Source organism: Sipha flava, unplaced genomic scaffold (assembly GCF_003268045.1).
Source record: "Sipha flava isolate LNK unplaced genomic scaffold, YSA_version1 3_pilon_pilon, whole genome shotgun sequence".
NCBI classification, from domain to species: domain Eukaryota; kingdom Metazoa; phylum Arthropoda; class Insecta; order Hemiptera; family Aphididae; genus Sipha; species Sipha flava.
In genome coordinates, this window is record NW_020273108.1 from 1459597 (window position 1) to 1483369 (window position 23773).

A 23773-nucleotide genomic window follows, 5' to 3' on the forward strand; every position below is an offset into this window, starting at 1 on the left:
TTATTTAGTGAAAACCAGGATAATTTTTTTTTTCATTTTTTCTTATTGACATAACTTTTTATTGATTCTTTTAATTATTTAGATATAATTACTATAAAAATATATTAATTATTTATTCCTATAATCAATTATTTAACTATTTATTTTATCATGACTACAATATTATGGTTTTGCAAACTGAAGCTTCCTGTGTTAATTGTTAATGGGTCCATGAAAGTGATTTAAATAACATTTACTTATTATACATATGAGTGGTTTTGCCGCAGAAAACTCAATATAAAAATCGATATATATATATATCAATATATATATATATAATGAAGTAAAAAGTCGTCTGTCTATTGCTCCTAATATATGATAAAAAAATATTGTATGGTTACAATTGTATGGTTTGTAATTTACAAAACTAATATTATAATTTTTTTTTTATTCATTCGTAATAAAATATAAAGACTTAACATTTATTTTCACCAACGAAGCTATTCAGTTAGTGAATACATATTTAACCGAAAACTGTCAAATATTTTTCTATTTATAAACAGAAAAAAATCAAGATATACGCTTTGAATCGAAATCGAGTAATATATAAATAGATGCAAAATAAAATGTTAACATAAAAAAACATAAAAACGATAATTTGGTACATCATATTACGTACGAACTATAATATGTATGTATTATGTATATAATGTGTGTATTATTCATATATTTCAACTCCAAAACGAGATTTTATTAAATTATTTAAAAGCAATAATCATAATAACTGGTAAAAATAAAAGTATAATATTTATAAATCAGTCACCAAACCCGGATTAAGGGGGGGGGGCAGAGAGGACCATGGCCCCGGGCACACAACGGATGTCAAACAATAATAGGCCCCTGGTGGATAGTAGGTTATTTTCGTTTTATAATTCTTTTTTTTAGCTTATATAAAAAACAAGTATAAAATAGTATATAGTTTTATGATTTTGTATTCAGAGAGTAATGTTTTAGAAATAATTAATAACGATGATATAATTAAAGGGTTTGCTTCCCAAAAAAAAGAAAAAATTATTTATACAAATAACATTTTCATTTTTTGTATTAAAAAAAAACAAGAAATAAATGTATAAATTGGAATATAATATTTTTGTCTGAAATATTATTATTGTGTGTGGGTCATCAATATTTTGATTATGGTTTTGAGCCCCTAAAATTGTTTGGCCCCGGACCCCAAATTATCATAATCTGGGCTTGTCAGTCACATTGTTATTTTCATATTATATATTATATTGCAACCACTAAATTCATAAAAATTGTTCTACCATTAAAATAATTCGTATAATTTTCTGACGTCTCGATTGTACTAGGTACACTTCAAATAATATTCCATGGGTTCTCGATTCTAGGTGTGTCTTTAATGTTTAAAAACCCACAATTAATAGTCAACATCTTATAATTTATATTGTAATAGATGAACTAAGGATCGTTATTTTAATACAAAAACAGGTACAATCACGTACATATTAATATATCTACACCACATAATATGGAACATTACAAAACTTATTTTGTAAAATGTATTTTTTTCTACCAGATTATATACTCGTTTACTCAAAAAAAAACCTAATTTACGCATGTTTTCCTTCTGAAGTATTAACACATACTTATACTATGAAATACTTAATCCGGTATATCAAACCCGTAGTGTCACAATCACAGTAAGTATAATTAACTAGATTGTCGGTTAACATAAAATTGTGCTGTTTCTTATATTTTTTTTTTTAATTTTAAATTACAACAGAGCTATTTATTTCCCTAAAAGCACACGAAGTTTGATTCTTACCTACAATACTGAAACTTAAATATATAACATTACCATTGAATGTTCAATGTCCAAACTTGAAGTAACGTTAATGAAATAATCATTAAATATATTACAAATCTCAAAATTAGATTCACTAATAATACCATCTGTATTTATAATCTTATTTAATTTATATATATTTTTATTTGGTTTTCCTATGATATCATTTATAATATTCCAAATTTTAAATAAAACGATTCTCAAATTTAACTTGTCTTTCACAATAAGAAAATTGGTCTATTATATACAACCTTTATGAATTTTCTTATCATGCAATAATATTGTTTTGGTTGTGCATTTTAATTTATTTTAAAAAATAACACCCTCACTAGTCACTACAACAATAATTATATTTAACAAACAGTAATTTTTATATGTTATATTTAATAAATAACAAAAAATTTAAATAATAATCATTTAGCATTTTTGTTGTTCACCTAGACTGTAAAGTATAATATAATAAAATAAAATATTAAGTTATAGTTAATGCATAGATTACGTATGATTACGTATGATTTAATCTATTGTGAAAGTATGTAAGTAGAAACAAGTTGAGACAGTACAAATGTGTTGAAAAAAAACTGCGTACTGTCGTAGTGATGTACTAACTATATTATTAATATTATTATTATTATTATTATGCCGAGGCACAACAGCATAGCCTGGTTATGTTTTAGTAGAGTGCGCTCTGCAAGTGCTATCGATTATAAATTGTTCACTGCGCGTGCGTACGTCAAGTACGACAAAATTATAAACATTAAATCTTATTTCCTTCAAAAATTACTCAATAGTTAAAATATTTTTGATCTGAAAAACGACACCGATTCAAAAAAGTAATAACTATATACTGACGTTGAGTATTTTATTCGTATTTTGATAAGTAAAAAAAAAATATTCATGAAAAATCGATTTTCGTCTTAGAGTTAAATTAGAACCCTAATAATTAAAAAAATAAATTGTATATAAAAAATCGGCCAACGTAGGTATACCAAACAACATGTCTAGAATTTAAAGTTATAGATTCCTAACTAAATAACATAGGTAAACCAGTAGACAGGAACTCAAATGGCCAAATTTCAATTTTTAAACGCAATTTACTGACAAAAAATACACCAAAAGTTTTTTAAATAATTTTTAGTTTTATCTTTTACCTAGTTTTAACTATATGCAAACATAATTCGACAATAAATTAAAAAAAAAAAAATTATTAGATATTCCCCCTTGAGTAAATGGATGTTAAATGAGATGCTGAATATCACCATAAAAATATCATTGTGCAGTTACCTAGTATAAAATTCAAAGATGTTATATTATATGTATATATTAATCAACATCATCTACTTTGTCTATTCGTATAAATAACAATTATTAATGCCATTATTTAACTTCAGATTACAGCGTGAAATTGTTTTACACATAAAGCTATGTGCAAGTGTACGACAACGTGCTTACCCCTACTACCACACCTATTGGAAACTGCTGTTCTTAATGTACATCTTTGAGCGTGAAAGCACATTAATAATTGTTATTTTTTTTGACACGTGCCGCTGTGATTATTTTAAAAACAACAGCGTGTGTTCAACAAGTTCAGGAAGGAGGCCACCAGCTACCGCATAGGGGATCTATTCGCTATATCAAGAGGACACAGTTTCTACCAACCTCAAAGCTGTGCTGAAAGTTTTTAGGACCTTATAGGGTAATTGGACGTGAAGGTAATGAGCGTTATAAGGTACTCAAAATTGGAGCATAGGACGATCCCGAGCAAAGTTACTCCTGTGTAGAATATATGAAACTGTGGTGTTCCATCGATCAAGAACAATGTGAGGAGTCAAGCGAAGAAGATGCAGCTTCCGAGGCGGAAGCAGCTCAAGGTGGGAGAATGTGGGATGGTATCACTGACGATATCAAACCGGACCAAGGAAATGTGGTGACCAGTCTGATAAACACCAGTGATGTTTCGATGACTGACGGGTAACGAGCGAATGCGTTGTTGTTGTGGTTAGTTTGTAATTCGTTGTTATTTGTCAGTTATGTTAAAATATACTAAGTCTATTCGAGTTACGTTATTATTTTACATTAATCCCATTTACATACATAAGAAGATAATTTTATACTTGATTAACTGAATCTGAGTTTCATTATATGTATTCAGAGGCGAAGTGGGAACAAAATTCAGGCCGGGAAATTTAAATTTATCCAGGCCACCTACTCTTTACCAACTAAATCACCAAACATTTTTTTCTTCCTATGCTCGAATAATACATTTCTATTTGCTTATTTCAATAGAATTATAAAAATACATTTAATTTTATTTATAATAATATTTATACTTTCAATATAATAAAACTATAAAAATATTTCAATCACTATTTTGCTATTTCGTTTAACTTATAATATGTTACATTAATATTGGTACCACTAATACAGAAAAAATTTAATTAGTATAGTTGAAACTTGAAATAAACGCAATATTAATAATTATATATATATATTGTGTTTTAATGGTTCAGGTGTAGTTATTAGTAACAAATGTATTTATAATAAAGAAACAAATTAATTATAATTTATAATAAACAATACCTATAATAAATTATTAAAAATTATATAATAAGAAATATTTATACATTTATAACAATAATTTAGATAGAAGCTTAGATTTTTCACCAACTGCATTTATTATAGTATTGTTATCTATTTCGATCAGAATTGTATTCTTAATGGCCATCAGCATAAAATACTTAAGTCTTCAAGGTTGAAAATGACCTTTCACAAGCCACTTGAGTAACGGAGAGGGTTAAAATGTATTGATAGCTATAGTTAATGTAGGGTAAGCATTTGCAAATAAATTATATTTAACTAATACAATATAACAACATATTACACAATTTTTACAAGACTTATTACAAGGTTTCATTACATCCATAATTTCTAGGTCTTCATTTTCAGAGTCACTTATATATGTTCATTATAGTCCTCATCAATAGATTTTTTTTTACAAAATCAAAAGTTCACGTGTTAAATACGATTTACTATGAACATAATATTACAATTTAAGGCTAAATTTTTTTATTTTTTATATACCTAATATAAAATAATCTCAAAATCTATCCTAAAATTCCTAACCTATCAATTCATCATGTGTATCTCACTCAACTCCAGTATCAGCTCTTTTTTAAATTAAAAATGATCCCTACCATATATAGAACATTTTTCATATTACAGTGATAAGTGGGGGGCTTCACCCCACACTGAATACTAACTCTTATCAACTTTTTATAAAAAAAAACCTTTATACGAAAAATTGACAAATTGCGCGCGACTAACTAATGATTTCACGTAATAAAATAATATAGGTATAGATTATTTTAAATCCCTTCGACAAAGTAAATTATATTGTATTTCTAAATTGGACATATTTTTCAAGTTAATAGCACATTTTATATTTTCTAATGCACGATTAGTGTCCTACTACACCTTACAATAAAGCCTGCTATACAGTAAATGTTTATAAATTTTATAAATACTTATAAAAATTTGTATTTAAGTGGTTTTCAATTTATCCTTGGCTGGCTTATTCAAAAATATTTAAGGGCACTTTTTGTCTATACTGTGTTTTATTTCAGACGCATGTAGCTCATGGAGGTTTTCAAGGACAGTTTATAAATAAGCCTTTCCAACGTTATCAAAAGTTTTTAAAAAAAGCAAACAACTATTCAAAAACTCAATGGCATATTGAATCTTCTATACGTTTCAATGATTTTATAACTTTGATGAGTAAAAATTCTAGTGTACATCAGATGATAAATACAAACTACAAAAATAAAATTGATGCAAATAGCAATCAATTAATACCTATATTATAATCATTATATTTTTGTGCATTACATAATTTACCAATTAGGGGAAAGACGGATGATTCAGTTGTTTTTAATAAGTTATTACAATTCAGAATTGATGCCTGGCATAATATTTTAAAAGATCATTTGGAAAATGCCCCTAAAAATGTAACTTATACTTCTCACCGTACTTAAAATGAGATGTTAGAATTGATGTCAACATTAAAATCTATTATAACACAAGAAATTAATGAAGCTTCTTGTTTTTCTATTATTGCTGATGAAACAGTAGGTATAAGTGGTATTGAACAGCTATACATTTGTATACAATTTTTAAAAGATAAAAATTTGTATGAAGAATTTATTGGGTTTAAAAGAATTTGATGCCGAGTTAATTTCTAAAACAATATTAGTAGCATGTAGTCACATGAAATTAGATTTAAACGAATGCGTAGGTCAAGGCTATGATGGGTGTGCCACTATGGTTGGATGTATAAATGGAGTACAAAAGAGAATTAAGAATATTTATCCTAGAGCCCATTTTTTTCATTGCGCTAGTTATCGCCTTAATTTAATTATCAATGATTTAAATGTCATGCCCGAAGTTTGAAATTGTATTACTAAAGTAAAGGACACAATAATATTTTTCAAAGAAAGTGTAGTTTGCATGAATGTAATTAATAGTAGTAATTGTAAGTTAACCAAACTGTGTGAAACTAGATTTATAGAGAAGCATAAGAGTGTAAGACAATTTAATGAAAAGTTTATTGTTATTGTAGAAGGTTTAGAAGAAATGTCAACATCAAAATATTTGAACAGTAAAACGAAGCCTTGAAATTCTAAATGCAATTACTACTCCAAATTCTGTTATTTTATTATCAATTATAACAAAGTATTCTGCCAAATTTGAATTTATATCTACTATTCTTCAAGATGTAAATATTAATTTACAAGAAGCCACAAAACGCATTCGAGAGCTTTTACAATTTGTAAAAATTGATAGATGTAACAGTGAGTATCAATTTAATTTAATATTCAAAAAAGCAGAAGAAATTGCAATTAAAATTGATCTAGAGTTACAAATACCACGAAGAGCTATCAAACAAACACAACAAGATAATTATCCAAGTAATAATATTAATGACTTTTTTTAGACAATCTTTATTTACTCCCTACTTAAATCCCATAATAATTTCAATCAGTGATAGATTATCTGATGAAAATTTAAAATAATTTTCGTTATTTAATTTACACAAAAAAAAAATAATAATAAAAATTAATATTTTGAAGATCTATTCTTGATAATTTTGAAGAAGAAGCAATAACTTGGTATGAAATATAGCTAAGAAAACCATGTGATCCAAATACACAAATAATTGATTTATTAGAAGAATCTAAATATTATCCTGCTGTAAATACTGCTTTACAAATAGCAATTACATTACCAGCAACTTCCAGTTCAGTTGAAAGAACCTTTAGGTACCTAACATATTATAAATCATATTTTGTATTAATTATTTAATTTTAACTATAATTATTATCTATTTTAGTGCTTTGCATCATATCAAAACATGGGTAAGATCTATAATGTCTAATATGAAGTTAAGCAAACTGGCTCTATTTCACATTCACAAAAATAGATTTGACGATACATATTTTTTGAAAAACAAAAAACCGATGTTATGAATCATTTTGGTCTAAATGTCAGACGTTTATCATTACTATTTGATTCATAATTCATACAATATTATTAATAATTTATAATACATATACATTGTATTATAATTTATACTATTATATATTTTTTTGCAATAAATTTGGAGTTATGTTCATTATGTGGATTGTGTATATAATAATGTAAATATGCGACTGTGTAAATATATAACATAAATTTCATTTTGCACTCACTGAGTTGATTTTCTGCGGGCGCCCCCGCGTGTATGTATTATATAGAAATAAGTACATATTATAATACTTCAAATACAAATTATTCATTATTTACCTTTGAGAATTCGAGATAATTATTATAAGTTTTTATTCAATATAACTCTTGTTAACACTATCTTATATAGAAGTTGATACAGTTAACACTACATTAATGTTTTTAAATTTATCCCTCATTTCAACATATGTATATTGTAACAAATTAATACAGGAACTCGATAACATTCTCTTCTCCATCCTACCATCTTTTCCAGATATAATCTTATTTCTAAATCCCCGTTTTCCAACTGTTTTCTCACTCATTATTCCTTCCAAATTTGGTGCTGGAATTCTAGAATTAGCTGGAAGGTTTTCTTATATAATCATAAGAAAAACTGTAACACAAATTTACATAAATGTTCCATTTTTAAGTACCAATATCAAAGAAAAAAAAAATAATATACCTAAAAGTCAAATATGTATAAGTCTTCAGAATATAGTTAACAAACAAATTGTTTCCACATGTCTAAATGTCTGTATAAAATAATAATGAAAAATAGTACAACTCAATAATAAATATAACAGTTACTTTAAATTCACAAATTTGTATTTCAATACATCGTTTTAGTAAATTACAAGAACTATAAATTAATATTAATAACTTCAACGAATATATATATATAAACGTATAAAGCTATGGCATTTATGAATATATATATATATATATATAATATCAGTATTAATATAACTATTAACACATTTATGTAGGAGGAAATATAGCATACATACATTTCTAAACTAAAAGAATTTAATGATATTTATATAGTGGAGATTCATATTTATACTAAGATTAAAATATTTTTGATTATACAATGTAATTGTTTATCGTCATCCATAAAAAAAAAAAAAAAATACATTTCAAACAAGCTTGTCTTTTACAAATATTTAAATAGGTAACTACAATAATGGTTAATTTTATATTTGTATACAGACTAAGTAATTTTTTTCATGGCAATTAGAATTTAAATTAATTTTCATTATCAAACATTAAAAATTAAGAATTCACATATTATTGATATATACAAGAATTTGAAATAATTTTTTTTTTAAGAAAATAGTTTATGGTTTTTTGATTATGGGTTTCAAAAATTGTATATAAAAAAAACCACACTCATTTTTATCATGGTAAAAAATTAAAAATGGAGACAAATAATATTGATTTGTTGCAAGTGTTGATATAATTTACAAAAAAAAAAAAAATGTAACTATATGAAAATATAATTATGATAGAAACAACTAAACAAATTACAGCACAATATTTTGTAGTAAATATTAGATAATAACATAATAATTTTTATAAAATACTTAGAAAATATAATTGGTTGCTGATGATATATTTAGTTATTTCTATTAGGTGTATTAAAATTATACAATTTGAAAAAGAAAAATAATTGTTATTTTACTTACAATATTTTTATAAAATAACTAAGAACAGATTTAATATTTATATAGTCTTTCATTATTACATTATTTCTATTAAGAATATTATTATGAAACGTATGTAATTTCAACAATACAAAAAGGAACATTAAAAATTTAGTTTTTTAAACAAATTTATTTGTTGATTATTTTTTAACCATATTTTAATCCTATACATTTAATTTATGAATAGTGTAAATGAAGAAATAATGAGAATAACTTAATAATTTATAAATATGATCAGTCATTAAACAATAATATTTATCAATCATAATAGGAACAATATTATTAGTTGGGTTAAATTGACCTATATAGTGGATTATTTAATAGAATACAAATGTATTAATTTAGTCAAAGTTACGAATTAGGATAATTATATCAGAAATTTATCAAACAAAATTTTAATTAAAAAATATTTAAATTAGTAACTTTAAATTTAATTGCAAGTTGTGTAAGTGTTATAAATACATACAATCAATTTATATATATGAAGTCTTATTTCAATAAATTTAAATTTACACATGGTTGCAATTATTTTATTTTGAGAAAATCAGTGTTTATAATCAATGATAAATATTGCATAATTATAATAGACAGTTAAAAAAAAAGATAATTGATAATTAATAATTTTGTTATTAAATAAATATAGTTAAAGGGCACATTATATATTAAAAATATAAAGTAGTAATTTGTATGATAGAAATTATAATTATGTATCCATAGTTTATAAAATATATTATTTTGATTTTTCTACATGAAATTAATAAATATATATAACACACAATTATCCCAATATAAGTTATATTTGAAATAATATTATTTTGAATGTGTATCATATATATTTATATGTATAGATTAATAGTAAGAAAAGTTAAATATATTATGATTATAATGTTTGTTAATAAGTATAGTTAATTTATTTAAAAAATATTTTAAAAGTAATTTTTACAGACAATTGACAAATACAATAATTTAATAATACATTATAACTAATAAATAATACTATTTCATAAATTAGTAACATTAGTAACTAATTTAACTATTTTCGTTTTGTTAAACTAACCAGCAACTACTAACATTTTATAATTCATCTTTAAATATGTAGTGTCCTTCGCTGTCTGGAGAAATAAAATATTTATAACCCTCCAATATTTCATTGAAACTCAGCGTACCATCTCTATTTTTATCAGCCTTAAATAATAAATTTTCTGCTTCACTTTCTGCTGACATGCTGCAAAAAAAAAAAAAAAAAAAAAAAACGGTCTTAATATGGCTATATCATTCAATTAAATTAAATAAATTAAATTAAGATTGTTAATAATTTGAAATTTTATCTTTTAAGTATAGTTAATTTCTAAATCATTGTTTTTGTTCTACTTAGGTATAAATTAAATTTTATTTATTTCATATTTCTATAATTTATTGTTTTATATTACGATAAAATTATTGAAACAAAATGAATAGTAAATTTTTATCAACTTTTACCATACAATAGTGTAAAAACAGCAAGTATTATAAAAATAATTATTATATAATTGTATAATTATATTGTATATATATAAATATATTTATATTTATATTGTATTATATTATATTATATTTATATTGTATAATTATTATAAAAAATAAATGTGAACAAACATGTACTTATTCATTGGTAAAAACCATTGATATACTTCTTCTTCATCTAATACTCCATTTTTATCTGTATCAAGTTCAAGTGTAAATTTATAATTTTCTTGTTCCATCTCTTCTTCAGTAAGACCTTTTTCTAATTGAAAATATTTAATAATTTTAATGTTAAGGACTATGTCATAAAATATGTATTTATATTAAAATATATCTTACTCCTATAGTCAAGAAACTCATCAAATGTAATTTTTCCATCTTTATTGGAATCATATTGTCTCATCACACCAACCATTACTGCTGGTTTCATTTGAGGGTAATCTTCAGGTGTATAATAATATCGAAATTCTAATTGATTTAACTTTCCATCGTTGTCAATATCAGCAGCATAAAATAATGTTCTATCGTCCCTAAACTGCATTTAAATAATTGTTGTTAATAATTACAAATTATATTTATTAAAACATATAATATTTTACTAATCAAGTTGAAAAAACTTAGTTCAAGTATTTTTTTTTTTTTTTTAATGTAAAAATTTTTAAAGTGCATATCTAAATTATTGTACATAAAGTTTAAAATAATTACTTCAAGCTCCATATAAGCATCGCCCAAATATTCGTCCCATGTAATGAAGCCATTTTCATCAAGATCACTAGTTTCAAATTCGGAATCGGATTCACTAGCTGATAATTTTCTAATACAACAATATTATATTTTAATACATAATATTTATGTTTGAAAATTAAAAAATAAAATGTTTGGATTATAATTTATACTAATTTTTATTTGTATTTATTAAGAATTCATATTTATTTATTTATTTATTATTAAGAGGCGCATAATTTATATTTATATTTACATAAATGATTTAATCTACAAATAATCAATTGATAAACTTATTTAATTATTCTTTAATTATATTTGAATAAACAATGAAATATTTATCAGCAGAATTAAAATGAAAATTAATCAACCCTATGGGTATTACAATTTTAAGAATGAACGAAAATTAATTTTACATAATTATTTCTTAGTAATATATGAAACAAACATTATTTTATAATTATAAATTAATTATAAATTTTCAAATATTTCATTTATAGATTCTTTCGCAAAAAACACAATTATTATGTATACAAATTATAAAGTATTACAAGGCCTTTTGTCATAAATGGTGTTAATGTATTAAGTTATTAGTTTTCTATTAAATTGTTTATATATATTTGTTATATATTATTTGTTATATATAATTGTTTATATAATTGTTTATATTAACTGATACACAAATTATTTGCAACAAGTGTAATTTAACAAAGTAATTTACTACAATTATGTACCATATGTACTATATAGTATATTCAGTATTGTTAACTATTATTGAACTACGAACATAAAATATTTGTTTCATTTTGAAACCCATCAATTAAAATCATACATTTTATTTGTAATTATAACATTAAAAATATGTGCTAAAAATATGTATTAAAAATTTACTTAAAGTTAGAATAGATATTGTGTAAGTAAAGTATTTAAACATTTATTATTTGGACTTAATATTCAATTCAGTTCAAAGAAGCAAATATTTATTTTAATTGTACAAAATCCTATATGTTTTATAATATAAATATTTTTATGGATCAACTTAAAATATAATTAGTATTTATGTATAAGTAAAATAATATGTTATTTACTATTAAAGAAGCAATTGTTGTAAAGATTTTAAACACAACTTTATGATAGCAAAAAAATTTAAATTTTATTTATTCTAGTATATATTACCTATAACTTTCCATTAGTTTATCAGTTAGTTCTTTTTTATCAATATATCCATCTTTATTATGATCCATTTTTTCAAGAATATTAAATATGCGAGCCTTTATTTTAGAAGGTTCTGAATGCTTGATAGAGTCAATGTCATTGCTATCACCTGAAAAATATGTAGAAAATTATTTGCATTTGTTAAAATATCAATTTTCCACAGCATCAAAATAAATACGTATACAGTTTGTACAATGTACATGTATGCATATTAATGACATTATATACAAGATAATTTTTAAATAATAATTATACCATTCTGACGGGTCGATACTCTAATTGTGAAATACATTACGGTGGTCAGTATTCCAGATCGTTTGATTTCTACTGAATTCATCATCGAGAGTGTAAATAAGCAAAAAGTAACGGAAAAAATTGAAATGACTCGGATATTTAGGGGAGAAAGCATACACACTAGTTTCAGCAAATGTCACTCACTCAATATGCCGGCGTAACCAGGGTCGGTCCGGTGGTCGTGTGGAGTGACGCCTCTGAACCTAGATATGATCAGGTGCTCCTCGACTTCTCGATTGATGTCCGACAGGACGGCGGCTAACAGTGCGTCGGAGATCGCGAACAGAACGAGAGCGGTGCCGGCAAAACGCCTCATGCTGGAGCAGGTGCGACGGATCGTTGTCGACGCGAGAAAATCGTAAAAACCAACGAGACGGCTGGTGGTCAGAATCGGCGGCTGTCGACGAAGAGGGGGGATGCGGAGAAGAACGTCACGAGCGTCCGAGAACGGGGGAATCAATGCAGCTACAGCACTGTGCAAACGGAATGCAAACGCTACGGGGACGTTATCGGATCGATAGCACGGCGCCGGGACGCGAACGGTTTCGGACGACGCTCGGAACACTGATAACGGTGATAAGACCACGATGTGATAAGGGCATGCGCGGACCAACGGGCCAGCAGCGGCCATCGAAACACAGACTCTAGTAGTTGTATAGAATTTCGTGTAACGAAAGCCGAGCACGCGTGCCCGCACTGTCTCGGAAAAACTTCGTCAACTACTGCCAACTGCCGCCGTTCCTCCGCCTCTCCCTCACACGACCGAGCGAGCGGGCGCGCGCGCACGCACCGGCGCCCGCACGACGGTCGATAATAACGACGGCTGTGTCCCGGGCACCACAGTTCGTTCGCTGCCACCGTTCTCCGCGTCCGTACGCGTTTTGTGCCATCACTTTACCCGGCCGCGGGTCGCCATCGCCGTGCACACACACACACCGCAGCTCCCTTGTCTCCATAGTTTCCGGACGACGTGTTCAACGTCCAGCCGTCGCCGTCACGCACGCGCCGCCGCGTCCCTCACGGTACCGATCGTCGTTCGCACCGCCGTGCACGTACACGGCCGACAGTGTCTCTCCTGATCGCGTCTCGCACGCTCTACCCGTCCGTATCTCACCAGCCGCGTCCAGTCGTCCCTCTTTCTTCTCGTCACCCGTGCCGTCGTCGTCCAGCTCAACAAGATGTGCAAGCCAATCGATGCGGAGAAGCGCGTGTTAGCCGCCGAGACGTTCCTTCGCTCGTTCTACGGGTCCAGGGTAAGCATCGCGACCGTCCGCCGCGAACGGCCCGTCGTCCATGTACGGCCGGTCGTCCGCGAACGGCAACAATGGCGTCGTCACCGTCGGGACGCCATTTTTGTTCGCCGACCCGACCGCGTTCTCGTTCACTTGCTGTGACCGTTCTCATCGGTTTTCGCGTTTTCCCTTTTCTGGCACTCATCTCCCGTTCGTCTCGTTCCGTTTTTACTTCGCGTCCGCAACCGCATCGTTGCCGACTTAAAAGTTGACTGGTTCGTATAGCGTGGTTTACACGATCCGCCATGTCTCAACGGCACAACTGTTTTTTAGGTTAACATACAGTTTTTAGTTCATTTGCTAACCTAAAGAGTCTCGTCTGTTTTTCCATCATTTTTTTTGGTTACTTCCACTACAAATGATTTTGCTGCTCTAACAGACAAGTTTCCGAATATTTTACTTTGGTAAAATATTTTTGTAATTTGCATCTCCAACATTATAGACAATAGAGTTGTTCGGGACCTCTCGCGTATTAGATTTCCGTTATTCGCCGTCGAAAACAATCGAAGTTGACGACATTGTATCAATAAAATTAGCATTGGGTCGTCGCGATCTTTCGCATCTTGCAAACCTAACCATTTTCGTATAAACAAATTAAAACGACCTGTTGTCGAGCGTGGAAAACCGTACATTAACACTGCACATAAGAATATTTCTGTTATATTATCAATTTAAATTATTATATTATATTGTTATTAGTTTAGCCTGATTATCGTTCAATTAAAATTATACTTAATCCAAATGTAAGGATAAACTTATGATCTCTTTTTTAAAACACAATTTATATCATATATTTTATTAATGGTAATAAATATATTTCAGCTTATCTCACATAGTGTGATACGTTTCAAAACGCCAGTGAATATCAGTGAAATCAAAATTCTTTCGCCATCAAATTACCTGACCAATTCAAATGGAGGAATTATACTTGGGTAATAACTTAACACTAATATAAATTATAATAAAATGTGTACTTCAATTTTATTGTTTGTTCTACTGCTAGATTAGTTGTAAAAGTACGGATTAAAATTTATTAAATTACAGTTAATTTAACCTGATTTATTGTTACAGTAATGAATTTTTTTTATTTTTAGAGCTACAGAGCCAAATGAATTTTCTGTTCAATTTTTTTGCAATAATGTTTATCGCCAAAGCAGATTTGAGAACTTGGGTATTTTGGAGTACTCTGAAAATACTAATACAAAACTTCTATGCAACAATAATGTTAGTATTAAATATGGTTTTAAGTTATTTTCTAATAATGTTGTTATCATTAATAAATATATTTTATAGGTTTGGGCTGACAGATTGGTTATTTGCGGTAGATTCTTGGCTATAACTGTGGTTGTTTCTGGAACACCTGAAAATCCTGATGCTACTTCTGTCCAAAGAAGAGATAGAAGAATTAATTTGCCATTTCCTGATGCAGCTGGTGGAACAAATGAAATTCTGACTTTACCAGATGATTACTTTATGCATCCAAGTATTCAAGATATACTTGTAGAGTTACAGTCCGATTCTGAATCAGCTGCAGAAGATTCTCGTGAATCTCAGGAGTCCCAAGAATCCCATGATTCTCAAGAATCTCAGGATTCTGAGGGTTCTGAGGATTCTGATGATTCTGAGGAAACTGAGGATTCTGATGCCTCTGGGGATTCTCAGGATTCTCAGGATTCTCATGGTTCTCATGAATCTCGCGTTTCTCATGAATCTCGTGGTTCTCATAAATCTAATGGTTCTCATGATGAACTCCGTGGTGCTCATGAATCTCATGAATCTGAAGATTCATCATAGGCTCCTGAAGATTCCTGAATATTATTCCTTTTATTTTAACATAAGCATTTTATATTTTACGGATTTATAGATTTAATCAATTATTATTGCAGTTAATGGTATCATTATTAAAAGGGCAGAGTAGTCATCAGGCTTAATATTTTTTTTATTTATATATATAAAATTATATTCATGACTATTGTTTTTCAACGTCAACTAGTAAAATATTTTTTTAAGAAAGTTTATTTTATTTCATTTTTTATATAGATATTCTACACACTTCTTAAGACAATTACATTGATATGTAGTTCTTCAATTTGTTGAAATAAAATTTATTTATTTTGTCAAAAATGTTTCAGAAAAATAGTTTGCATGATATAATAAGTTATTTATTAGTTAATCATATAAATGTTTTTTTATGATTTTTTTTTTTTTTTAAGTTAATTAAATAATATTTCAATTTTTAATAAAATCAGGTACTAACTAGAAAATTTATTTCAAGTATTAAATTAATATTTAAATAAACTCCTTGACATAGTATTTATCCCTCTTCAGTCTTATAATGTGGTTGTCCATGTATCATTGCATATTTTTTCATGCTTATAACACCTTCACATCATCATGAATATGTCAGGCCAATTTAGCGAGAAGTCTAAAAATCCATTTATACTTGTAATTTCTTTGTTAGCATTTTAATGGTGTTCAAAATTATTAATAACAAACAATTTAATAATTTGTTTAATTATTATTTTTTATATAATTTCTTATATTTAAAATATTTTAGTTAAAATTTAAATTGAATTCATTTATATTTTATCAATTTTATAACCTGAGGTTTCTCTGCCCTGATTATTTTCATATTTGTATTGGTATTTATAATCACTTAAAACTTTATTTTCAATGTGAATGACAAAAACTTTTTCATTTTTAATATGTATGTGTGCGTGTGTGTGTATGTAATAGTTATATTATTAAGGCCAACATGTTTTGATAATTTCATAATTATACATATTGTCTTATTAACACGAGACATTTAATTTTAATTTATATAATTTAATATCTATTATAATATTATATAATTACTATATAACTATAAGTCTAAGAACAACATTACATTATATAATTTTTATGCAGACCACGCGGCCACTGAAACGTCTGTTGTTCTATATTCTCCATCACAGGAGGAACATACAGTCGCCGTGTCAAGGTTTGCTGAGTATAACTGTTGAATCTTGTTTGTTTCCGATAAATCGCTTATTCAAAACTACTGTTTCCGTTATATATATATTATATATTATTTTAAAATTATTATAATTTTTGTCAATTTTGTCACATAAGTAAATTATCTTATCATGATTTTTATGACAATTTATATTTTGATTATACATGCCATAGGTACAACCAAAACATGTAGTAAACTAAATGTCTGAAATTATTATAATTATTATTTACAATGATTAATTTAAATTTAGTGTTATGAATTTTCTTTGTAACTTTTTAGTTTAGCATAAACATTTTTAGTTTAATGGTAGTATTGGATAGAACTATAGAGTTATATTGCTTTATTTAAACAATATATTTAATTTCTATTGGAGATCACTGTTAATGCTTAATTTATTCTGTACGCCCATATGCATTTCAGCGGAAAAAAAACTTATGAAGATATATTTTATAATATGAACTTGTAGTTTTTAGAGACTTGGAGTTGAAAAAGTTAGACTACTGATAAATAAAAAATCGTAATCGGACCAATATATGTAAAATACTAAGACAATAAAAAAAACAAAAAAAAAGTGTGATACAACAATTGAATGGTTCCGCTGAATAAGGGCCTATGTCGGATTTTATCAAAAAAAAAATTTATGGAATAATGTCCTATATCATATGTAGAATGCGTTTCTATGGTTTTTAGTACTAAAAGAAGCTACGAGAACAAGTAATAAAACTTTTTGCTTCAATAATACCAATTAATATATGTTCAATGAATGAACAACTTCAACATACAAATACCTTTTTAGTACGCAATTATGAAATATATTATATATTTAATAATAAATTTAATTAACTAAAACGATCGTTTGAAAATTAAATTCTGTACATGACTTGGCAAAATTTATAATTCTAGTCAATTATTTTATAGCGTCAAATTTTCCAGATTTATGTACCTACATCTTGTTGTCTTTTATTGACAATACCAGTGACGGTTGCAAATGCAGAAAGATTTTCAAAATTTAAAATAATTAAAAACTATCTTTCGAAGTACAATGCCCCAAATTCGTTTGTCAAGTTTAGCTATATTATCAATAGAAAATAAAATTTCCAAATTAATTAACACATCAGATATAATTTCTTTCTTCAGCAAATAAGAAGTTCAGAAAAATGATTTAAGTTTATAGTCTTAATTGTTATTCATTACAACGGTAACTATTTACTGATTTTGTTGCACATCCATAACATTAAGTATTAGGGGAGACTGACTTAATATGACATACCAGGGCAACGACACTTTAATGTTTTGATAAGAAATACTGATGTTTAAGGACCAAGATACTTTCAAAAACACACAGATATGTACAAAAACATTACTTATAACCTCCTGTGAACGATAAGACATGATAGCAGCTGGCTTGTACCTTATCACAGATTGGTAATCAAAATTATATTTTGTGTGTTATCAACAATTTTTTTTATCACATTTAATATTTATTTTTTATATATTACATTTTGTTGTACTTGAAGTTTTTATATTTCAAGTTACACAAAAAAAGGTAAGCTATAATATAGTTCTATAGAAAATAAACTTATATTAGTACTTGTGCATTAAGAAACTTAAATAAAAATTGCACCATATCAGGAAAAATGTCATATTGGTATGTCATTTTGCCCTAGTTACAAACATTTTATAATATTTATATTGTTTTTAGTTAAGAATGGTATCCAATTATAGACGCAAGACCAATCGTGAAAAATATATGAGTGATGTAATATTGACAATAGAAAATAAAGAAATGGAATGGCTTCTATACGGTTTAATGTTCCACAAGCTACTCTTCGCCGTCACTGTCAAAATTAAAATAGCTTAAACATTGATTAAGAATAATGTTTTAGCATGCATTGTTTTTAAACATTTAAGATTTTGAGTGTGAATTATGTCAAAAAGACTGAGTTGTTATTATTAATTAAGTCCGAAATTTTATATGCAATTACTAACAAATAATTTTAATATTGTTTTATTGTTTTAATTTTAAATTTGTTGTAACTAATATATGATACAAATATTATAACTACAATATGTTCCTTCATTATTAGAGTGTTATAAATACTCAAGAAATTATATAACTGAACTATAAACAGGGATTAAGACTAAAGTATTTGTGTTATTTTTTAATATTCAAGATTTTTTTTTATGTATTAATAATTTTAATAATGTTTTTTTATTAATATACGTTTGTTTTAATAGCTGTTAAGTGTTGTTATTTAGCTAAGATGAGTTATCATAATGAAAAAATGTATTAAAATATTACAAAATTGAAATTATACTTATCATAAAATAGTCAAAATATATTATGATAACTTATACAAACAGTGTATGTCATTTTACCCATATTCTCGGGTAAAATGACATAGTTCATCTTTTTTTAAAAAAAGTGAATTTTTTTTTTTATTTAATAAATGTAGTATTTGACTAAAAATATGTATGTATAGTACTTGTACAAATAAGCAGATACATTTTCAGATGTTAACTAACAATACTTTTTTTTTATACATCCATTTTAAGAAATGGTATGTCGTATTAAGCCAGTCTCCCCTAAATTAATAATAAATATTTATTATTAATTAAATGATTCTGAAATAATAAGATGTATATTTACTATTTAAAAATGTATGTAATTGTATTAAAAAAAAAATTTTAAATAATTTTAATAAGGTGAATGCACCCTCACAGATATTCTTAATATTTACACCTGAATGAGGGGGGAGGGGTCCGCTGAAAAATTCGATCCCGGGCCAAAATTTTAAAGCTACGCCACTGATGTGGTGATCTTGCTGATAGGAGGGACCGTATATATATCGACAGGTAAAAGGCAAAAGGGGCTAAGTGACAATTTTACTATTTTTCAGGAGAGCAAAAACAAAATTTTCATATTTTCTTTGATGTTGGCGCTTTGGTATTTATTTAAGTATTAGGTATAAAGTTAGATTAGGTTAGGTATATATTTACATTCTATTACAAGTTATCTTGCTGGTCTGACGCTAATTACATTGAAATATTAAGTATATTTTTTATCATAACGAATTCAACTTAAACTTACCTTTTTTTGACGCTTAGCTCTATTTTTTTTATTTTTTTTTCGTGTTAGAAGTTGCTTATAAATTGTTCAGTAGACTTGTAACAATTGTGCAACGTAAGTATGTATACATAGTACGTATAAACAACTTTATTCATATAATCACTTTTATCAATATAAAAAATGGTTTAGTACTCATAAGTCATATTATTATTATTATTATTATAAAAGTTGATAACCAACAATCGTAGGGGCTAAGCGCCTTGAATTTGGCGTTTAGTCCATAACATTTTCAACAATTTCGCTTATACCTTTAAAAAAGGCGCTTGTCCCGTACTTTTATAATTGTTGTAATGGCTTTTCCCAAAAAATCTAAATACTTGTACTTACTGAATCTCTTTACTAAATGGTCAGAACAACACTAGCGTTAATGCGATCGAAAGATTTAACTGTCAGTTATGTCGATATGTCGTTACACTAATGAAAATACCACGTAACTACAGTTCGCCAATTGTTCAGGAGAGAGAAAAAACTGAATAAATATTAACAAATATTATACACCTCATATTTTTATCATGCTTAAATTTAAGTGTTGATTATTGAACATTGTTTTTAATAGTTCTTTAAATTTGGTTGCTGTTTAAAATTTAGTGTGGTTACTAGGTATTTAATATGTTTTTGTGAGATATGTGTTATTGAGCAGTGCTTTAACATGATTGAAATTTATAAATATACTAAATAATAATAATAATGTATGTATCCAATTTGGAGGGTAAATAATTTATTTTAGGCTATTGTACAGAAATACATTTTGTGGGCAAGGATATAACAAATAATTTGATACCAAATACTCATTTTATGTAAAATGTCAGAGACGTGGTATCGTCATTAGCAGTCTTGTAAAAAATACTTTTGAAAAAGTATTAAAATACTAATACTAGTATTCGAATAAAATAGTATTAAAAATACTTATAAAATACTACTATAAAAATCTATTTCACGAATACTCACTAAGTATTTGAATACAAATACAAGTATTTTTTTTTAATTTTATATTACAATTTTACATTATCTAATATATCTATCGTAGTAATATACTACGTTTATATGATAGCGTTAAAATGGTTTGAAATTTAACAGTTTTAAAATTAGTAATATTATAGTAGTATCTTATTATTTTATTACTTATTAGATTCATCAATAATAACCGAATATTATTCTTAGAAATAGGAACAATTATTACGATAGAGAATTATTATGATTATACAATTATTAAAACGAACTTTGTGGTATTTAAATACAAGTATTTACAAATTGTTAAAAATACTTTTAAAAAGTATTCAAAATACTTAAAAAATACTTCAAAAAGTATTTTAATACATGTATTCAAATACTTGTATTCGAATACTTTACAAGACTGGTCATTAGTGTAACGATATTTATGTTACGGGCAAAGTATACAATTTGGGCAATATAGATAACGGATGATATGATTTAATGAAATATGATAAATCGTAAAACATAGTTAAAATAAAGTCAAATTATTATCTGTATCTAGTTTTTTTGTTCTTATCATATTTTTACAATGGGGATGTCCGCTTGTCCACATATACGCATGTACGTGACATAATATATTACTATATTTACTGATTTATAAGTTATATTATATGAAGTAGTAGTGATTATCGTGCAGTCGACCTTTTACCTATTCTCAAAAATTAACTATTTAGTAACCGTGAATCGTTTGTATAGTGCAAATTAATTCATTCAGTGAGTACTTAACTACTTATTCGAATATGGAAAAGTTTAATGAAGATTTAAATAATTTGTTAAAAAAAAGGTTCAAATACTTCATTTTTTACCAAGTTAAAATTTGATCGATTAATTTTACATAAAAATCAATTAAAAAACAATTCAAAGGAAAAGGAACCAAATGATTATAAACTTTTAAAAAAATATGGCGTGTTAAAAGTTTCTAATGTTAATAAGTTAATTGTACCAGTATCTGAAAACAACGAAATGAAATATTATGTACATAATGAAGAGTTATTTGATGTTATACATAAGGTTCATTTATCGATTGGACATGGTGTACGAAACAGGATGGAACACGAGGTAAATACAAAAGATAAAAATATCACCAGAGATATGATTATGCTATACTTAAATAGTTGCGAATCATGTAAAAGAAAAGGAAGCACATTCAAGAAAGGATTAGTGGTGCAATCAATTATATCTACTGAGATGAATTAATCAATAATATAAATACATGTCATTATTTATTGATTTATCATATTTCATTAAATCATATCATCTGTTATCTATATTGCCTAATATACGAAGGGCATTTTATATACTGTCCGGACAATATATAAAATACCCAAATTGTATACTTTGCCCGTAACATATATATAAGTTATGCTTCATATTAATTATTCAATTATATTATAGGTCGTATAAATATATTATTTTGGTTATTAGTCAGTTTAATTGGTTTTAACGATGAAGGTATTTTTGTTTCCGTACAGGTATATCATCAGTTCAAACACAAATGATAATTAAAATTTCACAGGATATCCGTATTTTAACTTGTACAAAAGAAGAAAATAAAACACATCGTTTATAATTTTTAAACGAAAATTGATCATTTAGCCCTTCAGAGTACCATTCTTCTTTCAGGGGAAGGTTAATACTTACTATTTATAAACCACCGTGACTGCCGCGTACCAATCCACGTAGACTCGTTATCATTGCGGTATCTCGCGAGTCGCGCAATGCGTGAAGCTGGACAACACAAATGCATCATCCGCGGGACACGGCACACGCAATGTTTACACATAGTGTATTATAGAAAGTTATATTATATTTTTTTAAAACTATAATTAGGTATATAGTCCATATATGGGAGAAAAATTCAATCAGCAGGAGGGAGAGCTAAATACCCCCCCCCCCAGTGAGCATGCCTATGCATGTTTTTGTATTTCGTGTACTTGTTTGCGAATTGGAAATGATTATCACCAAGGCTCGGATTTTACAGCAATAAAAAGTACTGAAATATGCGCTATAATATGACAAAAATTTTTTTTTAAATATATCATATAATATGCCCTAAAAACATAAAAAAATTACAACAGAAAAAAGTATAATAATAAACGATTATAATTTATAAACGTAACCAAACGATACGTAGAATTGACTAACATTAAAATACGTATCCGTATGACAGATCGACAGTACATTCTACAATCTAAATAATAATAAATAAATGTAAATGAAACCAATGAGAAGTAATGAATGAATAATATTCGATATAATCGAGCTATTTAGAAATATATTACAATATCACTAATATCATATTATTTAGTATATTAATATTAAACGATGTAGTGGGTTTTTTTCTAATATATTTACAATAGATTTAATAGAATATAAATAAACGAAATTTTTTTTTCTAATTTTCATTCAATATAAACGAGATTTATGAAAAATGAAGCATCATATTATGCACATTAGCAAAAAGTAGCAACAAAACTTCAAAAAAATCTAAAATAATTAAAATATGCAATAAATAGCAATATAAAATTTAATATTTAA

General features: G+C 26.8%; 2 protein-coding genes across 3 annotated transcripts; one reads left to right on the forward strand and one right to left on the reverse strand.

The window, feature by feature from the left end:
* Window positions 1–10095: 10095 nt before the first annotated feature.
* On the reverse strand, window positions 10096–13497 carry LOC112688674 (calumenin-B-like). 2 transcript variants are annotated; one of them, XM_025561989.1, is made up of 6 exons: window positions 12970–13497; window positions 12493–12640; window positions 11299–11407; window positions 10933–11128; window positions 10732–10855; window positions 10096–10315 (listed from the first exon to the last, which is right to left on the reverse strand). In XM_025561989.1, the coding sequence occupies exons 1-6, from the start codon at window positions 13454–13456 to the stop codon at window positions 10165–10167; spliced, it is 1215 nt and encodes a 404-aa protein (XP_025417774.1). In that variant the 5' UTR covers window positions 13457–13497; the 3' UTR covers window positions 10096–10164. The 2 variants fall into 2 exon arrangements, with proteins under 2 accessions (XP_025417774.1, XP_025417773.1); XM_025561988.1 differs by having other exon boundaries at window positions 10726–10855.
* A 141-nt stretch (window positions 13498–13638) lies between these two features.
* LOC112688675 (protein virilizer-like) lies at window positions 13639–16073 on the forward strand. The gene is made up of 4 exons (XM_025561990.1): window positions 13639–14078; window positions 14940–15049; window positions 15212–15341; window positions 15411–16073. Exons 1-4 carry the CDS (start codon window positions 14004–14006, stop codon window positions 15909–15911), a joined length of 816 nt encoding a protein of 271 aa, XP_025417775.1. The 5' UTR covers window positions 13639–14003; the 3' UTR covers window positions 15912–16073.
* The last annotated feature ends 7700 nt before the right edge of the window (window positions 16074–23773 follow it).

What these genes read in the sequence shown, in the direction of transcription:
- LOC112688674 (XM_025561988.1), bottom strand. Translation starts at nt 13,456, where the DNA reads ATGGCCGCTGCTGGCCCGTTGGTCCGCGCATGCCCTTATCACATCGTG. An exon ending in TGGTTACGCCGGCATATTGA is followed by an intron (nt 12,641 to 12,969) that starts GTGAGTGACATT and finishes CATATTTTTCAG; the next exon opens with GTGATAGCAATGACATTGAC. An exon ending in ATGCTTATATGGAGCTTGAA is followed by an intron (nt 11,129 to 11,298) that starts GTAATTATTTTA and finishes ATTTAAATGCAG; the next exon opens with TTTAGGGACGATAGAACATT.
- LOC112688675 (XM_025561990.1), top strand. Translation starts at nt 14,004, where the DNA reads ATGTGCAAGCCAATCGATGCGGAGAAGCGCGTGTTAGCCGCCGAGACG. An exon ending in AATGGAGGAATTATACTTGG is followed by an intron (nt 15,050 to 15,211) that starts GTAATAACTTAA and finishes TTTTATTTTTAG; the next exon opens with AGCTACAGAGCCAAATGAAT. An exon ending in AACTTCTATGCAACAATAAT is followed by an intron (nt 15,342 to 15,410) that starts GTTAGTATTAAA and finishes TATATTTTATAG; the next exon opens with GTTTGGGCTGACAGATTGGT.